This window comes from Biomphalaria glabrata, chromosome 3 (genome assembly GCF_947242115.1).
Source record: "Biomphalaria glabrata chromosome 3, xgBioGlab47.1, whole genome shotgun sequence".
NCBI classification, from domain to species: Eukaryota; Metazoa; Mollusca; class Gastropoda; family Planorbidae; genus Biomphalaria; species Biomphalaria glabrata.
The window spans coordinates 34257955-34279830 of record NC_074713.1 but is presented as its reverse complement, the minus strand read 5'-3'; the positions used below and the strand labels follow the sequence as shown (position 1 = coordinate 34279830).

Below are 21876 nucleotides of genomic sequence, written 5' to 3'. Positions count from 1 at the left end.
AAGTCCATTTATTTATTCAACATTTGAGTGAGTGTCGGAATTCCTGCTATAGCCGTGATGATTATATTTTGAAATATTATAGCAGTGTTTTTCACTGTGTGGTCAATTAGCTAGTATTTTTTTTCCAAAGATACACATAAACTCAAATTGCTAGGAAAATTGCAAGAGCAGTTTTTAAAATACAAATCCACTCCTAAAGAGTTTGCAAGTCGATTGGATGAATTAAAACAATAAAAAAAAAAACACTCACTTTTTCTACTTGTTCATAAGGTTTTAAAATCTCTGGTAATTCTTGATTTGCATTCTGATAAAGCCTGACAATGTCTCGCACCAAGTTTTTGGGTGGCTCAATGAAATCATCAAGAAATGTTCGTATAACAGAAGTTGCTTTGGTCAAGTCTTGAGTGGCAACTGAGTGGAAACAAAGGATCATGGAAAATAAAATCATTTCAATAAGCAACAATCCAAAGCCTTATTGAAACTAAGACTATTGGAAAGTATTTGCAGGTTGAAGTAACCTGATTGAAACTAAAGCTATTGGAAATAATGTTTTTTAAAGTTCAGCTAGTTTAAGTAATAGGATACACTTACTGTATCCCTGTGCTAAGTGTTTCAACATTTGAGTCCTGCTGATAGGTAAAGTTCGAGTAATGTTGACTAATTCTGAAAGCCAATCAACCTGTTGCAAATGAATAAATTTAGTCAAATAAAGTGTGTCTATTAACCAGGTTCTTTCAGTCACCAGTTATTCTTCAATTCATGAAGTCTAATAATTGCTCTCAGATCTGGTAATGAACTCTTTCAGTGCAAATTATTTTGATCAAATAAATGAATTTTTCCGGGATGAACAAAAATCTTCAAGGAGGAGAGTGTTACTGATGTAACTTTTTAATTTTATTTTATAATATTTTATTTTAAAGGAAAATGAATTGGCTACAAAAGTATTAAATAAAAAAAAATATTCAAGAAAATATTTTTTTTATTAAATTTAAACCTAGCGTGGAAAAGGAAATACAGAAATAAAATTCATTCAAAAATCGATATACTTGAAGAATTAACCTTTTATATTTACATTTCATCCATAAATATTGAAAAATCACAAAACTAAACAAATTTTTTCATAAAAGATAAACAAATGCATTAAGAAATTGTAATATCGAAATAAAATAAAAAAGAGAAACCAAATAAAAAGTTTATCATTAAAAAGATAGTGAGTACTGACCACTTAAATATAATCTAGTAGCTCATTATTGTCAGTACTTCAGTCCTATACTTAACAAGCCAATCAAGTTGGACTTTCAGCTCCCAAGTTGTTTACAGTTTACGAAGTTTTGCTGCAACACCTGAGTTTACTCTCCATTCCTGGGCCATAGATAAAGGAATCCTAGGTTGCCTACGCCTCATGGTTCTTCTCTGAACCTTGCTGATGTGATCCAAAGGAATTCTTGGCATTAAAGCTTTCTGAGGGAATGTTATAGTTTATAGTCCCAATGTTGCAGGGGCACCACCTCTGATTTTTCCTTGAGGTGGTCTCATGAAGCATCAAGACAGCATGAGTTTACCAGAGTACCCCTCTCCTTATAAAGGCTGGCAATCTCTATCTGCTCAAAACTCCTAGTTTTAAAAATACATCCCTTCACCTGTAAGTAGGAGCAGTTTGCAGAGCTTAGTGTCTAAACTGCATGAATGAGGCGCAGGACTAAAGTTGATTAATACCAGTGCGAGCATTCAAAGTATATTCATTTCTGAGACTAGCAACACAAATAATAACAAAATTGGAAAAATAACTTACAAAAGTCTGCTTACCTTTCTCATTTTGATGTAATATTGACATTTGTCCAAGATTAATCTTTCATTCAGTTTAAGACCTGGTGTCTGCAAAAAATGAAAACGTTTTAATAGTTTAGTTCACTGATTACCAAATTTTAAAACCTTGAATCATAGTGAAAAAATAAGTTATTAATTTAATTAATACAGAAAAACAAACAAAGTAAAAGACTGCAGCACTTGTAGCTTACTTGAAATATAACAGCTGCTTTATTAGCTAGTCCACTTTGTAAGAAACTAAAAGCCAACAAATGATGTAAATAGTTATTTCCAAAAACATGGAGTCCCACATCCATAACTGTCAAAAGTATTCAAAATATTTCATGTAGAGAGCATGGTAAATAGGAAATAATAAACTACTATACTTTAAAAATTAATACAGTTAACAGTCTTAAACATTCTTCAAACATCGATCCAACAGTCTTAAACATTCTTCAAACATTGATAGTTTTAAATTATAAACCAACAGTTTTAAACATTCTTCAAACATCGATAGTGTTAAATTATAAACCAACAGTTTTAAACATTCTTCAAACATTGATAGTGTTAAATTATAAACCAACAGTTTTAAACATTCTTCAAACATCGATAGTGTTAAATTATCAACCAACAATCTGAAACATTTCTCAAACATGAATAGTGTTCAATAATAATAATAATAATAAGGCTTGTTTGTGAGTCTTTTAACCCACTTAATAACCTAGCTGCCCAATATGGCTGCTACATATTCAATTCTATAACATCTGAAAATGACTACTAGCACTTGGTCTACAAACTGCTATACAGCAACATATTAATAGCCAATGAAATTAAATCTCACTAGGTACATTACTACTGTACTGTAAATTTATTTTGAAAAACAATGGCAAAAATTAAAAAAAAAAAAGAAAAAAGTTTTGCTATTGGCTTTCTATTTCAGCAATATCTCTAAATCATGGAATTAAGTAGTCATGTTTAGATGAAGATTCTAAATTATTTGAAGACTTCAACAATTAAAATGAAATTTTCATATAATTGAAAATGTTAATGACAAAAATGAAAGCAGTGATTTAGACTGGATCTAGTTGGCCCATCCTTTTCCAGAAGCAAGATTTGGTCAAGACATCCTGGGACGAGTTTGGGTGCAGTGGATGACCAAGGACTTTCTGTGTGTCTTGTCCTGCTCTTGAGTGCTCCACAGCACTATGCTGGTAGTTGTCTTTCTGTCTGATTTGTCTAGTATTGTGACATTACGCACAGGCCGCCAAGTCCTCTTCACATGCTAGGTTTGACAGAACCTCAGTGTACCCTCTACCTGGTTTAGCCGGCCAGTCAAAGCCGTTTCCAGGGTGTGGCCGCTGCGCATGCTACAGCTTCTGGGAGCCAGAGGTGAGAGTTGGGTACCGAGTGGGGACCAAGAGTATGCCAAGCTACCCTCAAAAAGAACATACGACTGCCTGTCCACTAGAGGTGCTACCCCTCCGAGATACCCCATACACCCAAGTCTAGTGCATCCTATGGCAGACTGTGTAAAAATGTCTGGAATAGACAAGGTATAACCACAAACACAAAGCTAGGGGTCTATCGAGCTGTTATCCTCCCTACATTGCTCTATGCCTCAGAAATATGGACAGTATACAGAAAACATGCAAAAAAACTGAACCATTTCCACATGACCTAAGAAAAATACTGAATGTCAAATGGCAAGAAAAAATGCCAGATACTGAGGGGGTCTGCGAAGCATCCACACAATACTGATGCAGTCCCAGCTGCGATGGGCAGGACACGTCTGCAGAATAGAAGACCGCAGCATCCCTAAACGACTCCTGTATGGCCAATTAAGGGAAGGAAAGCCCTCATAAAGTGGACAAAGAAAACGCTTTAGGGACACCCTCAAATCCATCCATCCCTCCATCCCAGTGGCGCTACAGCCCATGGAGGGCTCTGGCCTGCTTCAACACATCCTTCCATTCAGATCTCTCCTGGGCCTTTCGTCTCCATGCCCTGATCCCAAGCTGCTTCAGATCTGCTTCTACATCATCAATCCATCGCATTCGGGGCCTGCCTTTGGGTCACCTGCCTTTTGGTTTTTGCCTGTATACGATTTTCGCTCCTCTATTATCTGACATTCTTTCAAGGTGACCTTCCCAACGTAGTCTGTTCTTTTTTATTTCCGCCACGCTTGGTGGGTCTTCATACAATTGATATATCTCATTGTTAGTGCGTGTTCTCCACCCTGTTTCATCCTGTATGGCACCATACAATGTCCTAAGAATTTTCCTTTCCCAAGTATTAAGTAAATTTTCAGATGACTTAGTCAGTGTCCAGGTCTCACTTCCATACATTGCTGCTGGTCTTATTATGGTTTTGTATATTATTTTCTTGGTTTTCCTTGAAATAGTTTTGCTCTTAAGTAAATGGTGGGTGCTATAAAATGCCATGTTGCCTCCTGCTACTCTTTCCTTTATTTCTGTTAGTAGGTCATTTTTGAAATTAATAGTACTTCCTAGATATTTGAAAGTTTGGACGTTTTCAAATTCATGGTCTTTGATTTTGATATGCTGTCCCTCTGTTTGATTGTCTCTAGGGACACCCTCAAAGCTTCTCTGAAAGCATTCAGCATTAACCAACCACCTGGGAGACAGAAGCACATGACACTAGCTCCAGCTGGAATAACCTGTCCAGTGTGCAGCCTAACATTCTGGGCTCACATAGGTCTCACCAGCCAAATGAGGGGGCACAAAACCCCAGTGCAAAGCCCTCAGCCCCCTGGATGACAAAAGTGATCATCATCGAACCAAGATGGACGAACTATATTAGTATGCATGAATATGCATTATATTCTAAAATTGACTTAAGCCTTGGCCAAGATAGATTTTTTTATTTTTGTGTGTGCGAACCCACTTAAATTTCTTGAGCGGCTATGGCCCTTTAATTGGAATTTGAGAGGTCTATATATATATTGTTATAGACCTGGTGGTGACACGGATAGGGGTAGCGCTGTGTGTGTTTTAAGCAAACGCAAATCGCCCCAGGCCAGAGCTAGACAAGCAGTCAACCTTGACAATTGACAGTACATGGCAGTTCAAGAAGGATATGTGTTATGAATATTACTCAGGCAAAACACATCGAATGTGGTCATGTGATCAACCAGAATGGTCAAGTGATGTTCCATCCGGTTCTAGAAGGCCTATATGGTTGTGTTGTGTGGTGCAGTTTGCAGAGTCTGAATAGTGAGAAATGTTACAATAAATATATATATGTGTGTGTGCATGTGTATAAAGAGAGATACAAAGAAAAACATAGGAACTGCACTTAATCCTCCTCATCTGCAACTGACCATACCTACCCATGCCTCATATGCAGGCCTATCTGCAACTGACCATACCTACCCATGCCTCATATGCAGGCCTATCTGCAACTGACCATACCTACCCATGCCACGTATGCGGCTGGCTTTTTAAAGCGAGGATTGGACTTTACAGTCATCTTCGAGTCCATAAGATATGAGAAATGTGCTCATCTTTGATCACGAAGGAGGAGCTATATATGTATCTACAGGCAGACACTGTAAAGTTTGATCACTGGAACAAGATGGAAAGAATGGCCCAGAACAGGAGACTATGGGGATCTATTGTTAGCAGCCCAGACTCCAATAGGGGTTATGTGTTGTAAGTACTATGTATCTTTCGAACTGTATTTGTTGAGAGTGCTAATTAAATAAACTTATTTTTAATATCACTCAATAGATCAAGATCACTGGCTTATTTCTAAAAAGAAAACATTTTAAAAGCTGCATTATTCGGTAGTCTTAATTAAAAAAAATGACTGCATTACAAAATGATGGGTTCAACAGACTAAACCTAGATCTAGCTTTGACTTGGAATGTATGATATCAAGATTTAAGCCAATTAAATTCACAGACTTTTCACGGTTATGTCTGTACTATCTTCACTATAGTTAACATAGATCTTTACACTGGATATATCATATCTCAATAAAAGTCACTATATTCAATGACTTTTGATGATATGTGTGAACTATCTTCATTAGAATTGACTACACCGTGACCTAGATCATTCTAATCAGTAGGCTATACAACCAATACTGATCTGAAGCTGAAGTCACTCTTACTGTTGCAAGTGGACTTTAGGTGAGGGAGAAGTGTACATTTTAGCAGGAGTTTTCCTTATCAAAATGATCTAAGCATAGACATATAGACTAGATCTAGCTGTGTCTTCAGTTGAATCAATGAGGGGAAACAACCATTTCTTCACTGCCTTCAGAAAATAATGAGATGAAATGCTGGCTTGAACACATGAAGAGTGAAAGGTGAGGTCAGCTCTTTCAAACAGCCAGCCAATCATGTGATTGTAGTGTCGAGGAAGATTTTAATACCTAGACACACTGCTGTTTTTTTTCCCCAAATTTCTTAGCAAAAAAGAAGCAAAATTATTATTTTTTTTAATATTGGGTAAAAATTTGAGGAGTGTGGCAAAATTGTTTTGACTAATTCTGGCAAAATTTTGGAGAACTTTAAGATTTTTGGAGACTCCTATTTTAGGAGCCTTGTCAACTTATTTTCTCAAGGACTCTCCAATGCTCATTCCAATCTATTTTTAAGACATGTAGTTGTCATCCTATGGTGACTCAAATCATAGTTCAATTACCTCTCTTCAATCTATCAACATCTTTCTTTTCAATAAATCTCTTTAAAATCTTCTCTCCACTGGGAAATACATGGTAGTGTTCATGAAGTCTCATCAGATATCTGACCACCTCATCATCATCAGATCTAGCAATCAAAAAACAAACTGTACAGTTATGATTAATGTTTTAGTTCTTAATATAAATATCAACATACAGAGACATGACTTCTACAGCTTCAGGCTCTGTGTATTATACAGTCTTAGATATCTGCCCAACATATCCTTAGATCTTCCCCAACTCCAGAGAACATAACTTAGAGCATTTATCTGCCCAACATATCCTTAGATCTTAACCTATACTCAAGAGAACATAACTTAGGGCATTTATCTGTCCAACATGGTTCCCGGTCATTTCATCCCCTGATATTTTCATCATCTGATCATTTTTATCTAACAAATAAATTTTAATTTTAAAAATCATGAAACGAGCAATATTTAATGTATTCATTTTTAATTTAAATGACAAAATTGTAACACGTTAATGTTTAAAAGGAATTAAAGCAAAACTTATACAGGCGACATGATATCCCGAGGATGGGTGAACTCCATCTTTATTAGAAAAAAAAAATAAAACCTTATTTCAAGGCTAAAAATGACGCGACTATTTAAAGAAAGAGCAATTGAAAAATAAAATAAAGTGAAACATGGTCGTACTTTCACTACAGCTTGGCCTTTGACGATAAGTTTTCAGCGGCATGGTCATAATTATTGTAATCGCACTACTATCTCTCAAAAGATTTCCTCTACTTGCACCACACCTTGGCCTTTGATGATAAGTTATCAGCGGCACGGTCATAATTAATTATTCTAATCGCACTTCTATCTCTCAAATGATTTTTTACTACTTCCACCAAACCTTGGCCTTCGATCCGGATAAAATTATGATATTACAACCCCCACGTCCAATAGAAGCGCTATAGCTAAGTACACACCCAGATTTACAATATAATATAAGATTTCTCATTAAGAAAACAAAGTGGAAGAGGAAACACTATAAACGCTTTAGTAACAAGTCATAAAATGTCAAAAAGCATTCTACATAATCATATTTATAAATAAAATATTTAATTGGGGATGAAATGACCGGGGATGAAGTGACCGGGGGATGACGTGACCAGGGGATGAAGTGACCAGAGGATGAAATGACCGGGGATGAAGTGACCAGGGATGAAAAGACCAGGGATGAAGTGACCGGGGATGAAATGACCGGTCACCACCCAACATATCCTTAGATCTTAACCTACTTCAGAGAAGAGAACTTAGGGTATTTATCTGCCCAACATATCCTTAGATCTTAACCTATACTCCAGAGAACATAACTTAGGGCATTTATCTGTCCAACATATCCTTAGATCTTAACCTATACTCCAGAGAACAGAACTTAGAGCATTTATTTGCCCAACATATCCTTAGATCTTCCCCTACTCCAGAGAACATAACTTAGGGCATTTATTTGCCCAACATATCCTTAGATCTTCCTCTACTCCAGAGAACATAACTTAGGGCATTTATCTGTCCAACATATCCTTAGATCTTAACCTATACTCCAGAGAACATAACTTAGAGCATTTATCTGCCCAATATATCCTTAGATCTTAACCTACTCGAGAGAACATAACTTAGGGCATTATCTGCCCAACATATCCTTAGATCTTAACCTATAATCCAGAGAACATAACTTAGGGCATTTATCTGTCCAACATATCCTTAGATCTTAACCTATACTCCAGAGAACATAACTTAGAGCATTTATCTGCCCAACATATCCTTAGATCTTAACCTATACTCCAGAGAAGATAATTTAGAGCATTTATCTGCCCAACATATCCTTAGATCTTAACCTACTCCAGAGAACATAACTTAGAGCATTTATCTGCCCAACATATCCTTAGATCTTAACCTATACTCCAGAGAAGATAATTTAGAGCATTTATCTGCCCAACATATCCTTAGATCTTAACCTATACTCCAGAGAACATAACTTAGGGCATTTATCTGCCCAACATATCCTTAGATCTTAACCTACTTCAGAGAAGTGAACTTAGGGTATTTATCTGCCCAACATATCCTTAGATCTTAACCTATACTCCAGAGAACATAACTTAGAGCATTTATCTGCCCAACATATCCTTAGATCTTAACCTATACTCCAGAGAACATAACTTAGGGCATTTATCTGTCCAACATATCCTTAGATCTTAACCTATACTCCAGAGAACATAACTTAGAGCATTTATCTGCCCAACATATCCTTAGATCTTCCCCTACTCCAGAGAACATAACTTAGGGCATTTATCTGCCCAACATATCCTTAGATCTTAACCTACTCCAGAGAACATAACTTAGAGCATTTATCTGCCCAACATATCCTTAGATCTTAACCTATACTCCAGAGAAGATAATTTAGAGCATTTATCTGCCCAACATATCCTTAGATCTTAACCTATACTCCAGAGAACATAACTTAGGGCATTTATCTGCCCAACATATCCTTAGATCATAACCTACTCCAGACAACATAACTTAGGGCATTTATCTGCCCAACATATCCTTAGATCTTAACCTACTTCAGAGAAGAGAACTTAAGTCATTTATCTGCAAACCATGTTAAGCAACTATTCTATTCAGGTGACTCACAACATTAATATCCGGCTGACATAGAACTGATGCACTTTTTGTACTTCACTGGTCTCCACTGCTTTGTGCTTAATGATGGCTTCATGGAGGGTCTCGGCATCCTTTATACTTGGGGCTTCTATCAAGATGGTTTTGACAGAATCTACATTTGAAAATTTTTCTTCACATGAAAATTTGCCTTCTGACAAAGCTTTTAGTATATTTAAAGTGCCTGTGGAAAAAGTATTAAATATGAAATGTGTAATACATTGAATTCATAGATGCATTGTAGCTTATAACTTATGACACTGACCAATTGTCCAAAGCTCACTCCCCCAGGTCTCAGCATTCATCTGTTCTATTAAAGCAATTCTTTTCTTTCCCCCCTTCATCCATCAAACACTGAAATGCAGATACTACACCCCTTCATGTTTCAACAAATCTCCCTCCTGGTTGAATCAAATTCAACCCTTGATCAAATTAATTGAACTCCTAGAAAAGGTACACTCCCCCTTCCCCTCACAGGACCGACAAAGAAATTCTTTAGGGCTACGAGGTAAAAATATAGGAATATGAGAGGTCTCAGTAGGCCAGTCACTTACTAAGCACACTAGCCAGTGTTAGGGTTCAGTTTTGAAGGCTTGGCTTATTTACTTGGTGTGTACTTCATAGTATTCTATCATCAATTCTTTTTATGTGCACAATTTTAGAATGCACCTTCATTGTAGCATCCCTTTTTTTTGTTTATGGAGCCTCTTTCATTATGCTTCTGTTGGTTTGTCAGCTCTGTGACCTTTCTTTGTGGTTTGACTGTTCACCTCTGTTTAATGTGAGAATTTAAAGCATTACTGCTTTTAGCAGTTGTTTCGATGCCATAGTGTTCTGGACTAGTTTTACTACCTGCCTTTGGGTATAACCAGGGAGCTAGTGATGGGACTGTAAATTGGGTCTACAATGGAACCAGCTGTGGGCTAGTGTTGTACTGTTGTACAAAGTGCTGAATATGTAATGAGGTGTTAGGCTTCTGAGACACAAGGTGCAGAATGTTACTTGAATATTAAACTATATATCTACATATTTTTCATATATTTGTCATAGTGTTCATATCCATAATAAAACATGTTCTCATTTCATTCATTGAGAAATACTTTGATCCCATTCAACAGTATAGTATGCACTATTAAGAATGGATGTGTACACTGAAATTCAGGGGTCCTGGTAAATGAGCCATGGCTTAAAAACTGAGCCCTGACTCCCAGACAAAGCTAGTTAATGCCCACATGTGATAACCATATTTGTTAAACATATCAATTGATAGCAAGCAGTGTGTTGAATCATTCACCACAGACTTTTTATGGATGAATGAAAGAGTACAGGCTATGGAAAACTTTCTATGGCCATACCTGAATTTTTCAATAAGGACAAAGAAGAAAAAAACAAACAACCAAAACAATGAAAGGAATTTGAATAAAGCTGAATTTCAAATTATGCAAACTATGTGAACACCATTTAACAGTATTTAACACTGCTCAAGAAATTATTTAAACTTCATAATCATAAAGGGTTGGCTTTTTCTAGTACCGCATTTTCGTGCATATAACCCACTGGTTAAACAAGTTTTTACAAATGAATAGCAGCTTTGCAAGGTATACAAAGGTGCAGGGTTTACAAAATTTATTTTACCATGGTTCATACAGCTTAAGTAAAATTTAATTCCAGACATTTTCCAGACTTTCAAAAAAAATTTCCAGACTCAAAAAATTCATCAAATGGTACCAATTTTTAAAAAGACAAATAATATATGATTAAATAAAAAACATTTTCTTTACTTACATAAAGAGATTAATATATACATATATACAGATGATGAGAAACTCAACAGTCTAAAAGCTCCTGGAGCTTTGACTGTATTGTTCTTTCTAGAACAACCAGTTCAGCTGACTTGACTTTAGCCTCGTGGTGCATGTCATTAGACTTTGACAAAAGCTTGAAATTTTGTTTTGCTTCTGCCTCTCATCTGCATATTTGTCAGCCGATGACCTTAAAAATTTGTCTTCTTCCATGAGCTTTTTCCGTTTTGCTTTCAAGTCTGACAGCTCATCATCATGTCTTTTTCTTTTCAAATTTTTGGCCATCTCAGCTTTTTTAGTCTTTTCTTTTTCCAAATATTGATGATAGTTCTGACGTCCAGAGGCAGCAGCTGTCAGTAAAGGTTTGGTAATGGCTACATCTAAAACACCACCATTTACTTTCAAAAAGTCACATATTCTTCTCTGTGCAACTAAAGTTTCCTCATGCATATTTTCAATCATGACTTCTTTGTTATATGAAAACCCTGGCCATGAGATAGCAAAAGTAAGGGTCTCAAAACATCCCAGAGAGCTGCATCAAGTGGTTTAAAATTGTTGTATTAAAAATCATCTAAACGCTCTGTTGCTGGATGAAACAAATAAACTTTGGTTTCACATTGTTTTCTTCCAAAGCTTCCAGGCATTTGATGAATTTGTAAATCTGGTCACAGTCATTTAAAGAAATCCTTCCAGAATCTGCCAGAATTGTTAACAAATCCCTAAATCGGGAAGCTGCTAGTTGGGGAGATGATGCCATCAATGATGGATTCAGACAGGACAGTTTCTGTACCAAACAAATCATAACTGGTGATTTGTCTAGTAATTTAGCCACCAGACTTGAAATAAATTGCCTGTACTCATTTTTTAGAGACATTATTTGCAGATCTGTTGCCTTAATCTTCTGCAACACCTTAGACGAAGCAATTCCTATCTCAATTTTTGAACAGGCCAAAAAGATGTCCTTACTCTTAAGATCAAGAGCAATAAGATCACGTGGACTTTTTCAGACTGAAGTATCCTTCTTAGCAAAGATTTAATTGTGGTGAACAAATCTTCAGCAATCAATGGCATCATAGGTGAATCCGTCTGATATTTAGTCAGAAAAGGCTGGAGTTCTTGTGCAATGGACAAAAAAATTTGAGCCTTGGCTTCTAGCAGAGCATCAGCAGCAAAGTCCACAAGATTTTTGTATGACTTACATGTGGGTTCTTTAGATTTATCACCCTTTTTTATTTTGTTTAAGTACACTTTCACTGCTGGCCATATTTGTAGAGCTCTCTGAATATAGCTCTAGTTGATAAAAAATACTCACCTGAATGTAGTAAAATAGTCAACCATCACAGGTATCTTTCCTTCCTTAATGCGATCAACTTCTCGTTTGTGGTTTAGACCCTTTGCATGGCTTTTTAAAGCATGTTCACCCATATTAGAAACATCAAAGTTTTTTTTTACAAATACGGCAGACAGCATTGTGAATATTTTTAGGATCACTTTGTAATCTTAGTTTATATTCTATTTTTTCAAGCCACTGATTTGAAAAATAACATTTTCCCATTTTCACACAAGTCACAGAAAAAACAAAATAGGCTGTGTCTAGAGTCACGATGTTATCAACCGCCAGACTGACAAGACAATGCAGGAATCATCAATGATACGAATTCAAATAAACGGATGTTTTAGTAGATCTAGTCATGCACAGCAGGCGCCTTTCTGCTGGATGCATTACAACATTTAAATATAGATTTCTAGGCTAGCCGCTATCATTATAAAACGAAATCGAGACTTTTTTTTTTTGCGAGAAATATTTTTTCTTTTTTTTTTAAATTCCAGACATTTTTGTTCAGTCGGAGTGAAAAGTACTGATTTTCCAGACTTTTTTCAGACTGAAATTCATTTTTTTAAAATTCCAGACTTTTTCCAGACCACGTACGAACCCTGTTTTACAGAGACTTTGGTCATAGCCGTGGTCTTGATAACTCCTATAATTCATTGTGTGGTTGTGAAATGTACATAGGAAAGCTTTATGAACATCTCATTATAAACCTCAAGAAAACAAAAAGTACAGATGCGGTAGAGAATCTTTAATGTTCCAGTAATCAACTGTGACAAGTAAGTAAGCAACAAAACTAATTTGTTGATACTGGTCATGTCGAAACGTATATTAATATGCAATACATCTGCATCAATTTCCAATCTCACTAATGTCACTGTCCTCACTATAGTTAGTGAAGCCATCAAAACTTGTATCATTCTCTTGCCTTCTTCTAATAAACAAAGCATGTTAGCAGCAGCAGTTGGATCATAAATTGACCATCATCGTCAGTATCAGCGTTCAGCTGGCTCTGAGTATTGCACTCCATGTATCTTGTTGTTTGTTTTAACTTATTTTTTAACTTGTTTGGGGTATAGGTGTGTTCAGGTTATATGCGCAAAAATACAGCAATAATTTTATCTGTCTAGAATACAACTGTTTTTAGAAGCAATAATCATTTTTAAAAATTGCCATTTTAAATTCCTAAATGAAAATAACAACTATAAATAGAGTAGTTTTACCTTCAACATTTCCAGTCTTGATCAATGCAGCTCCAAGAGAAAGTACAACAGACTTATCAAGCATACCATCATCACCTTTAGCTCTTCTGAGGAAACAATAGAAACATTATAGAAATGACACTACCAGACTTAACAGATCTACACAAACCTGAAATGTATTTAAGATATAATTATACCTACCTACATGTCTAGTAAATAGCTATATACTGAACATTTTGCAAAAACTTCTTAATAGACTGACAATGTTATATTTTTATTTTACTTTTTTTCCCACCTTTTTGTTACAAACTCTAGCCCTCACTGATGTATTAAAGTTGATCAGCATTTATGAACAGACATTACAAACTCTTCTTTGTAGTTTGTTTGTCTATGTAGAATATATACATGTCTATTGTACTGATTTTTAAGCTAAAGTAAGCACAATGTGGGTTGTATAGTGGCTAGAGATGTATGTGTTGATGTAATTTAGACCATCATCTAGTCATCAGGATCCTGTTTTAAAGGCAGAAAAACCGTCTGTTTCTGGTTCTGGCATCTAGGGCCTGATATATATAGGCTAAGTACATATTATAAGAAATAACAGTAATTATGAGGAGTTAACTGACACTCCCAAATTATTAAGAATATTGGCATCAAATTAAGGAGGAGTAAGATTTGAAAATAACACATTAGTAAAAGTAATTCAATAGTAAAATTTATTTACAGTGTCAGTATCCTGTCTTAGTATGTAACATTAATCCATTCTGGCTTAAAAATGGTCAAGTCTGTCAATACATTCAGTGTCGAGGACTAAACAAAAAAAGGAGTAGGAAGTGTTTAGATCTCCCTTTAAAGACAGCCCCGGTCAGTGTCCTTAAGCTAAAATACATAAATCTGAGCCTTGTACTTTTATCTACATCAAAATTAGTTAGATAATTACTGGGCTATGAATTATAGTAATATACTCATGGTTTGTGTAGCTAAAGGTTACTTCTTTAGGTGTGTGTACTACAGTCCAGCCTCCTAATTGAGAAGCATCTCCAAATAAGAAAACATTGCACTCATGTAGCTTGTAGTCCAGCCTCCTTATTGAGATGCATCTTCAAATGAGCAAACTCATTACCCGGTTACCTGTTCAGAGGTGTGGCTTGAAGTCCAGCCCTCTAACCTAATAAAAATTTACTGTTCCCTCATAAGGTGTGACCTCTAGTTAGTGTTAACATGTTCCTATTACAACCGTCGCTAGCTGACTTAATGTAGTCACCTGTCCATCTATGAACTCAATGGGATGGACTGGTTAAGTGTCTATCTATGAACTCAATGGGATGGACTATACAAAGGAGGTTGGGAGTTGTCCCTGGTCAGCATGACATAGCTAAGGAATATAACATGCTAACAATATGTTGACTAGTAAAGACAAAGCAAAAAAAAAATGTGCCAGCCATTGCTGCTATGTATGTAATGTGCATTTATATTGTTAAATTTCATTTCTATTTTTATTAATACGTCTTGATGTTTGGTGCATATTCATACATTTTTAAGCACATTATTTTGTTTGAAATATAAACGTTAATATATTCCATAACAGACAATAATGGAACCACATTAACTTTATATATATAAATTGAAATGTACTTTTTATGGTGTACTTTTTACTATCTGGCCAACTATCTTGCATTGATATTCATCCGGAGCTGAATAAGGCTGGATATTCCGCCAGAGCTCTTATATTTGCTTATAGCTCTTATATCTCATCTTGATAAACAAACTGTTCGGACTCTAACCATAGTTAAAAAAACTCTGTCAAGGACAGTCCCATGCCTGCCTGGAAAAGAAGGAGGTTGGCATAAGAATAGTTACAAAACTTCCAGTTACAAAAACACTTAACAGCAAACCAAAAGACATTGTGGACCTGGGTGAAGATGGACCTCATACTATTCTCAGGACACATGCAGAAGGACGAAAGTAGTAGAAAGTAGCTCTGAAGCTGTCCTCGTTGGCACAGAGTGCATTACTTGGGTTGAGGAGCCTGACCAAGGTTTAAAACAGCCACCTTCAATTCAAAGAAAAAGAGGATTAACATGGACATAATCCAGTGCTAAGCCCCAACAAGAGATAACTGAGGGAAAAAGATGACTTCCACAACAGACTGTTTAGTATCAGACCAAAGAACAAGATTGGCAGTATTAACAGAGGATATAAGGATATCATGGGACAGCAGGGACTAGGTAAGATAAATGACAATGGAGAGAGATTTGCCGACACGTGTGCCACAAGCAATTTAATTATCGGAGGAAGTGTTACATTGTGTAGGAGACAATTTTATGTATAATATAATGTTACTCTCATGAGCCATTGTCTAACATAATGTACTTACAGTTCTTGGAAGAGAGAGAACGCAGTCTCACTGTCTCCCAATTGGACGAGTTTCAGGAGATAGCTGTTGAAGTAGGAGGCTTTCATTATAAATCCATTCGCCTGTAATTCTCTATGCCCTTGTTTCAAAGAATCCAAATCCTAAAAGAATTTAAAAAAGAAAAGTGTAACAGATAATAATCTATAACATCATAAAATTTAGGTGTCATGTGTAACATCATAATTTTCAAGGCAAAAGACAGCGAGGAATGGAGAAAGATGATCAACAGATCATATGTGGGCCCCAAAGGTTTAAAAGAGAATGGGATGTGTGAAGGTTAATATGATATAACTACTATAATATCACTGCATGTACATGAATTAAGAAATAGAAGAACATTTTGGTGATGTATAAAAGAAACATTTACAGCGCCAAAAGCAAATCTTGATTTTATTTTCAATGCTATCTTAGAAATTTGTTGCTATTCAGAGCCAATTTAGGTGCCCAACTTTAACTCATTGGGTGCGGAGCGTCTTTCCTAGAGACGGTCTGACTACCCTAAATGCATGGAACGTCTCTGGGAAAGACGCTTGTACCCTACCTTAGTTTCATTGCGTTTTTTAATCTAAATTTTTAACTAACAATGCTAGAACTATTTTCTCTCAATAAAAGAGTTCTTCATCCTATGTTTACATAGCAATAACAAGCTTTTAGCCTTATTTAGACTTTATTTGAAATTTTTTTTAAACGATTTTTGATTTGTAAAAAATGTCGCCATGGCTACAGTAGTCCAAGACACACCCACAATGTTTACAACTGAAGAAACTTTATAATTATTCTATAATTTATCACTAATAAATAGTGATTTTGATCGAGATTAGATCCAGTAAGTTTAGATTTAGTGTAGAATAATTTATTATAAATAATAAGTTGTATTTATTATATAATATATATATAGTATTTAGATCTAGAACTAGTATTGTCATAAGGTGTAAAGTGTGGATCGAGATTGACTAGACCTAAGCTACTGTCTCTAGATCTAAGCCTAGAACAAATAAAAAGAACAGAAATAGTAGATCTTCATCCAATAATCATCCACTGTGGGCATTCTATTGTTTATCTGCAAAAAATCAAAGTTATGGCTAGGCTAGTCCAAGACACACCCACAATGTTTACTAGAAAAGAGAAGAAACTTTATAATATTTCTTAGAATTTCTATAATAGTGATATAAGTGATAATGAAGATTTAGATAGATACAGTAGGTATAGATTTAGCAACAGATTTGGATATTATTAGTATTTACTATTTAAATCCAGATCCACCAAGGGTGGCAAAGGCTAAGTCTGGAATGTAGATCAAGATTGACTAGATTCTAGATCTAAGCCTTTATCTCTACATCTAGCTAGATCTCTAGATCTAAGGTGACTAAGACTAATGTATATAATTGAAAACAACAGAAATGGTAGATCTACATCCAATAATTATCCATGCTAGGCATTTTTTGCTTATTATTTTGTTAGCATGTTTTTAGTATTGTTTATTTGTAAAAATCATCATCGCCAAGGCTTTCAATTTGTTCATATTGCAATCTGACGTGTAAGTAAAATAAATACTGGTAAATAAAAGTGAAATAAAAAATTATTCTACATTCATTATTTATCACAAATGAACAGTAATAATGAAAATCTAGGTCTAGATCTTAGGTAAACTGAATTAGAATTGGTGTTCTCCTTCGTCTATTTTGAGATCTACGCTTGGATCTGTTGCTAGCCTATATCTTGCGCTGGTGTGGTATTAGAATCAAAGATGTCTTAGGCAATTAAAAGTAAGAGAAATATAGATCTAAATCCCATTGATTCACATGTACATAATATTTCAGTACATTTGATTGATAGATTTTGTGCTGGTATCTATTGCTATTGGTAGTCATAAAAAGTGCAATAACATTCCCTTTTTGGCTGACTAGAAAGCCAGGTAAAAATAATAATATAATCAGTAATTCATCATCTTTTATTGACTGTTTTATGACTATTCTTTTTGATAAAACTGTAAGTATTCTAATATGCTGTTTCAACAGTAATGCAAAGATGAAAATCTAGATTTAGGTCTCACAAGTACTAAGGCTGGCATCCATTTTGTTTGTTATAATGTGATATTATTTACATTATTGTTTGTATCTTATATTTAAATGTTGTTTACATTTTCAAACTCTCCATTCATTTACCTTTAATTTGATACCAAAAATGTTACTATAGCTTCATTGGTACTTAAAATTACAAATATTTGTTTTAGTCATATTCAGAAGAAAAAAAAGTTTTACTAAAAAAAGTAGCATTTTTTTTTACAAAATAACACCGCACTCAATGAGTTAAAGCAGTGATAGGAACAGACTTTGAAAAAATTTTAGGAAATTTTGCACACCCCCGTTTTTGAACTGGCCTGTCGCTGCGACTTAAAAAAAGATGTTCCTAATTTTTTTAAAATTAATGTTGTATTACATAATAATTACAAAAGTATGAGCTACATTTCTGTTTGTTTCACTGATTATTAAATTTTGTACAGGAGAAACCTTTAATTAAACTTTGTACACGAAGCCCACCAAAGAATGCTTTGAAAAGCTATTGAGAGAAAGCTGCTGAATCTCTGCAAGGCAAGCGAGAACAACTAGAGGAGGAGCAATGCTTAGAGAAAAAGAATGTCAAGCAATAAAACTGCATATATTGAGGATTTCTAATGTGACTCTTTTTCATGCTGATACAAGTTGTCTTTACTACACTGCCACTAGGGCTTTTACTACACTGCCACTGGGCTTTTAAAGTATTAGTAATGATAGTTATTAGTTAGATATAGAAAAAACTTTTACTATATATTTCTCACTATAGATCTAGATCTATCTATAATCTAGATCTACTTAAATCTAATAACTTGGATCTAGATCTCTAGTGACTCTAGATCCAATATATTACTAGTAGTCTAGATTTAGATCCAATATATTACTAGATCTAGATCTATTATAATTTACACTAGTCGACCGGCGGCGTAGCATACGCCGCTATTTTGTAGGGCCGGCTTAGGCGCCTGCAACCTATGCGACCGCAGTAGGCCCCGCACTTTCATAGGGCCCGCTCTAATTCAAGGTGTAGAAATTATTAAATTAAACCATTTTATAACTTAAAAGAGATTTCCCGCACCCTCCTGTCGATTTACCAGGAGCTCCTGGAAATCTCCCAAAATCGCAAAATATACAAATAAGTCCTTAAAATATACGGAAATACGTAGACAAAAATTGTCATTTTGGGGTGTCATTCAATATGGAAAACGCCAATCTTACGCGCGGCATCAAGCCTCAGCCGTAATTGTGTAATCTGGTGAAAGAAGCTTCTCGCGCCTCAAACTAATGAAGAATTACTTGAGGTCAACAATTCTCAAAGATAGATTGAAACATTTGGTAATTCTTGCTATTGAGCGTGATCTATGTAGGAAACAGAATTATTATGTTATACTGTATGACTTTGCTACACGCAAGACTCGTAAAGTAATTCTGTACATAGTAAAGAATGAATAAAATGCATAGACGAATTTATTTTCTAATACAAACTCTTAAATTTGACTTATTGTCCACTTCCCAACCCAAACTTGGCCTCGCGAAATCTGTTTCGAATAGGGCCCCACAATGCTTAAGTTTAAGTCCAAACCTCCCGCATGGGAAGGGAGCGGGCAGGGCTTGACAGTCCAGCGTGCAGCCATCCGTAGCGAGCTCAGTCAATGGGCCCAGAAAATCCCCTTGTGAAATCTTTCCATTACTTGGTGTCCAAACTCTTGAGCCATGAGGCATACGCCGCTATTTTGCATAGCCGGTCTTAGGCCACTGCAACCTATGCGACCGCAGTGGGCCCCCACTTTCAAAGGATCCGCACTTTCATAGGACCCGCGCTAGTTCAAGGTGTATAAATTATTAAATTAAACCATTTTTAACATAAAACAGATTTCCCGCGCCCTCATGTCGATTTACCAGGAGGTCAACATTTCTCAAAGATAGATTGAAACATTTGGTAATTCTATGTATGAAACAGAATTATTATGATATACTGTATGACTTTGCTATACACAAGGTTCGTAAAGTAATTCTGTACATAGTAAAGAATGAATAAAATGCAAAGACGAATTTATTTTCTAATACAAACTCTTAAATTTGACTTATTATCCACTTCCCTACCCAAACTTGGTCCCGCGAAATCCGTTTCCAATAGGGCCTCACAATGCTTAAGTCCGGCCTTGCTATTTAGAGTTTGTAAAATGTTTGTTTGTAAAATGTTAAGTCCACCCTGCAATTTACATGCGGGCAGGGTTTGACAGTCCAGCGCGCAGCCATCCATAGCGAGCTGTGAAAACGTGTCCCCCCCCCTCTTGTTTTTTTCGTGGGGTGACTATCCGCAGAAATAAGAGAGTGACCTTCCCTTTACTTCTTGTTTGACCTGATTAGGGAAGAAGAGAATTATATATATAGATTCTATCAGAGTGACGGATATCAGATCAGACTTATACTCAGTAACTCAAAATAATCATGTAAAGTAGGCCTACATCTATATTTTATATAGTCAATATATATGACTGGTGGGCCTACTAGATCTAGATCTTATAATAGATCTAGATGTCTAAATCTAATTGACTACATTTGAACTCATGGAAGTCGGCAAGCAGGGTTCAAATTAGAAAAATCTAGGGGCCATTGTAACAAAAGAGTAAAAATTCAAAGCCTGACAACACAAAGCCCTAAGCGGCCGGGCATAGCCTAATGATACTCTCAACTCCGATATTTTTCAAAAACTGGCAAGCACCCAAATGAAATTGAAGTCTAGACGCTCTAGATCTAGATAATCTAGATCAAAAGTATTCAAATTAAAGAAACTATCTGTCCAAACTGATTCAAACCACTCTAGACCTAGATCTAGAGGACTCGACTTAGATCCAGTCTATAGTATAAGACAATACAATAACACAAGATTTTTCTAAAAATAGAACTTTAACTGTGTCAAAAGACCGGATGTGCGCATGTTCAATATAAATCAAAATCTTATTTTGCATTCTTCCAAAAATGGAAAATAATAAAAATCGGACTTTATTTCATTAAAAAAATGAAAAAAAAAATCATTTTTTTTTTAAATGTTAGGAAAAATTTCAGATTTTTTTGTTAGAAAATCAGAAATTTTGGGAAAATTCTCATCACTGTTTAAAGACTGTACTCACCTTCTTTCTAAAGGAATCATTTAATGAGGAGAGAAGTTTCATAAAATTTGGTTTTGTCAAAGATGGATCAGTTTTGTTTGGTTGCCTTGATGGAAGATCCCCTTTCATCACTCTGTCAATGACTGCCTCATCTTGAGCTCTCTGATCTGGCTGTAAGACACACAGAGACACGCATTGATGATACTACTCAAGATAGTAACTGGGGGTGATAGAGACAATAAAGAGATTAACCACTAAGCAGTTGTCAGAAACTATCTACCCATGCCTAAGAGAAGGGATATAGCTCTGTATCAATGAATTATTTTTAAAAAATCAATGTTTTGACTAAATTCACTGACAAAAACTCATAAAACTCTTCTTTTTATAACAGAGAAAAATATACCTAGGGGTTAGCATCAAGTCATTATTAGGTCTACAGAGCTCAAAACTATTCTATTCTCCAGTTTGACTAGATCTAACATAAATACGTATATCAAGCATAGATTTTTTCTTCACTTTCATTACTATCAACCTCAAGTGGCTCTAACTTACTTACCGCAATCATTATTTCCTTATCTACAGCTGAAACATTAAACCATTAAAATCATATTCAATTAAACCCTACACATTAGCCTAAATATGTTCCAACATGCTGCAGATACCAAATAAACAGCTAAAAATAGCTTCACTATCACTGTATTAGGTCAGAACATGTAAAGGTATAAATAGTTATTTAGAAACTAGTGGTGCATGTATAAATGAAACAAGCCAAAATCAGTC

At 35.4% G+C, this 21876-nt stretch overlaps 1 protein-coding gene across 2 annotated transcripts in view; it reads right to left on the bottom strand.

Moving 5' to 3' along the window:
* The window catches only part of LOC106059720 (leucine-rich PPR motif-containing protein, mitochondrial-like), a 57188-nt gene that overhangs the window by 957 nt on the left and 34355 nt on the right, over positions 1-21876 (bottom strand). For both annotated transcript variants that reach the window (XM_056024654.1, XM_056024656.1), the window contains exons 20-28: positions 21118-21267; positions 15891-16030; positions 13535-13620; positions 9153-9363; positions 6477-6601; positions 2019-2125; positions 1807-1875; positions 592-679; positions 251-411 (exon numbers count right to left, since the gene is read on the bottom strand). In XM_056024654.1, the coding sequence (XP_055880629.1) occupies positions 251-411; positions 592-679; positions 1807-1875; positions 2019-2125; positions 6477-6601; positions 9153-9363; positions 13535-13620; positions 15891-16030; positions 21118-21267 (1137 nt within the window). The remainder of the gene's footprint in view (positions 1-250; positions 412-591; positions 680-1806; positions 1876-2018; positions 2126-6476; positions 6602-9152; positions 9364-13534; positions 13621-15890; positions 16031-21117; positions 21268-21876) is intronic.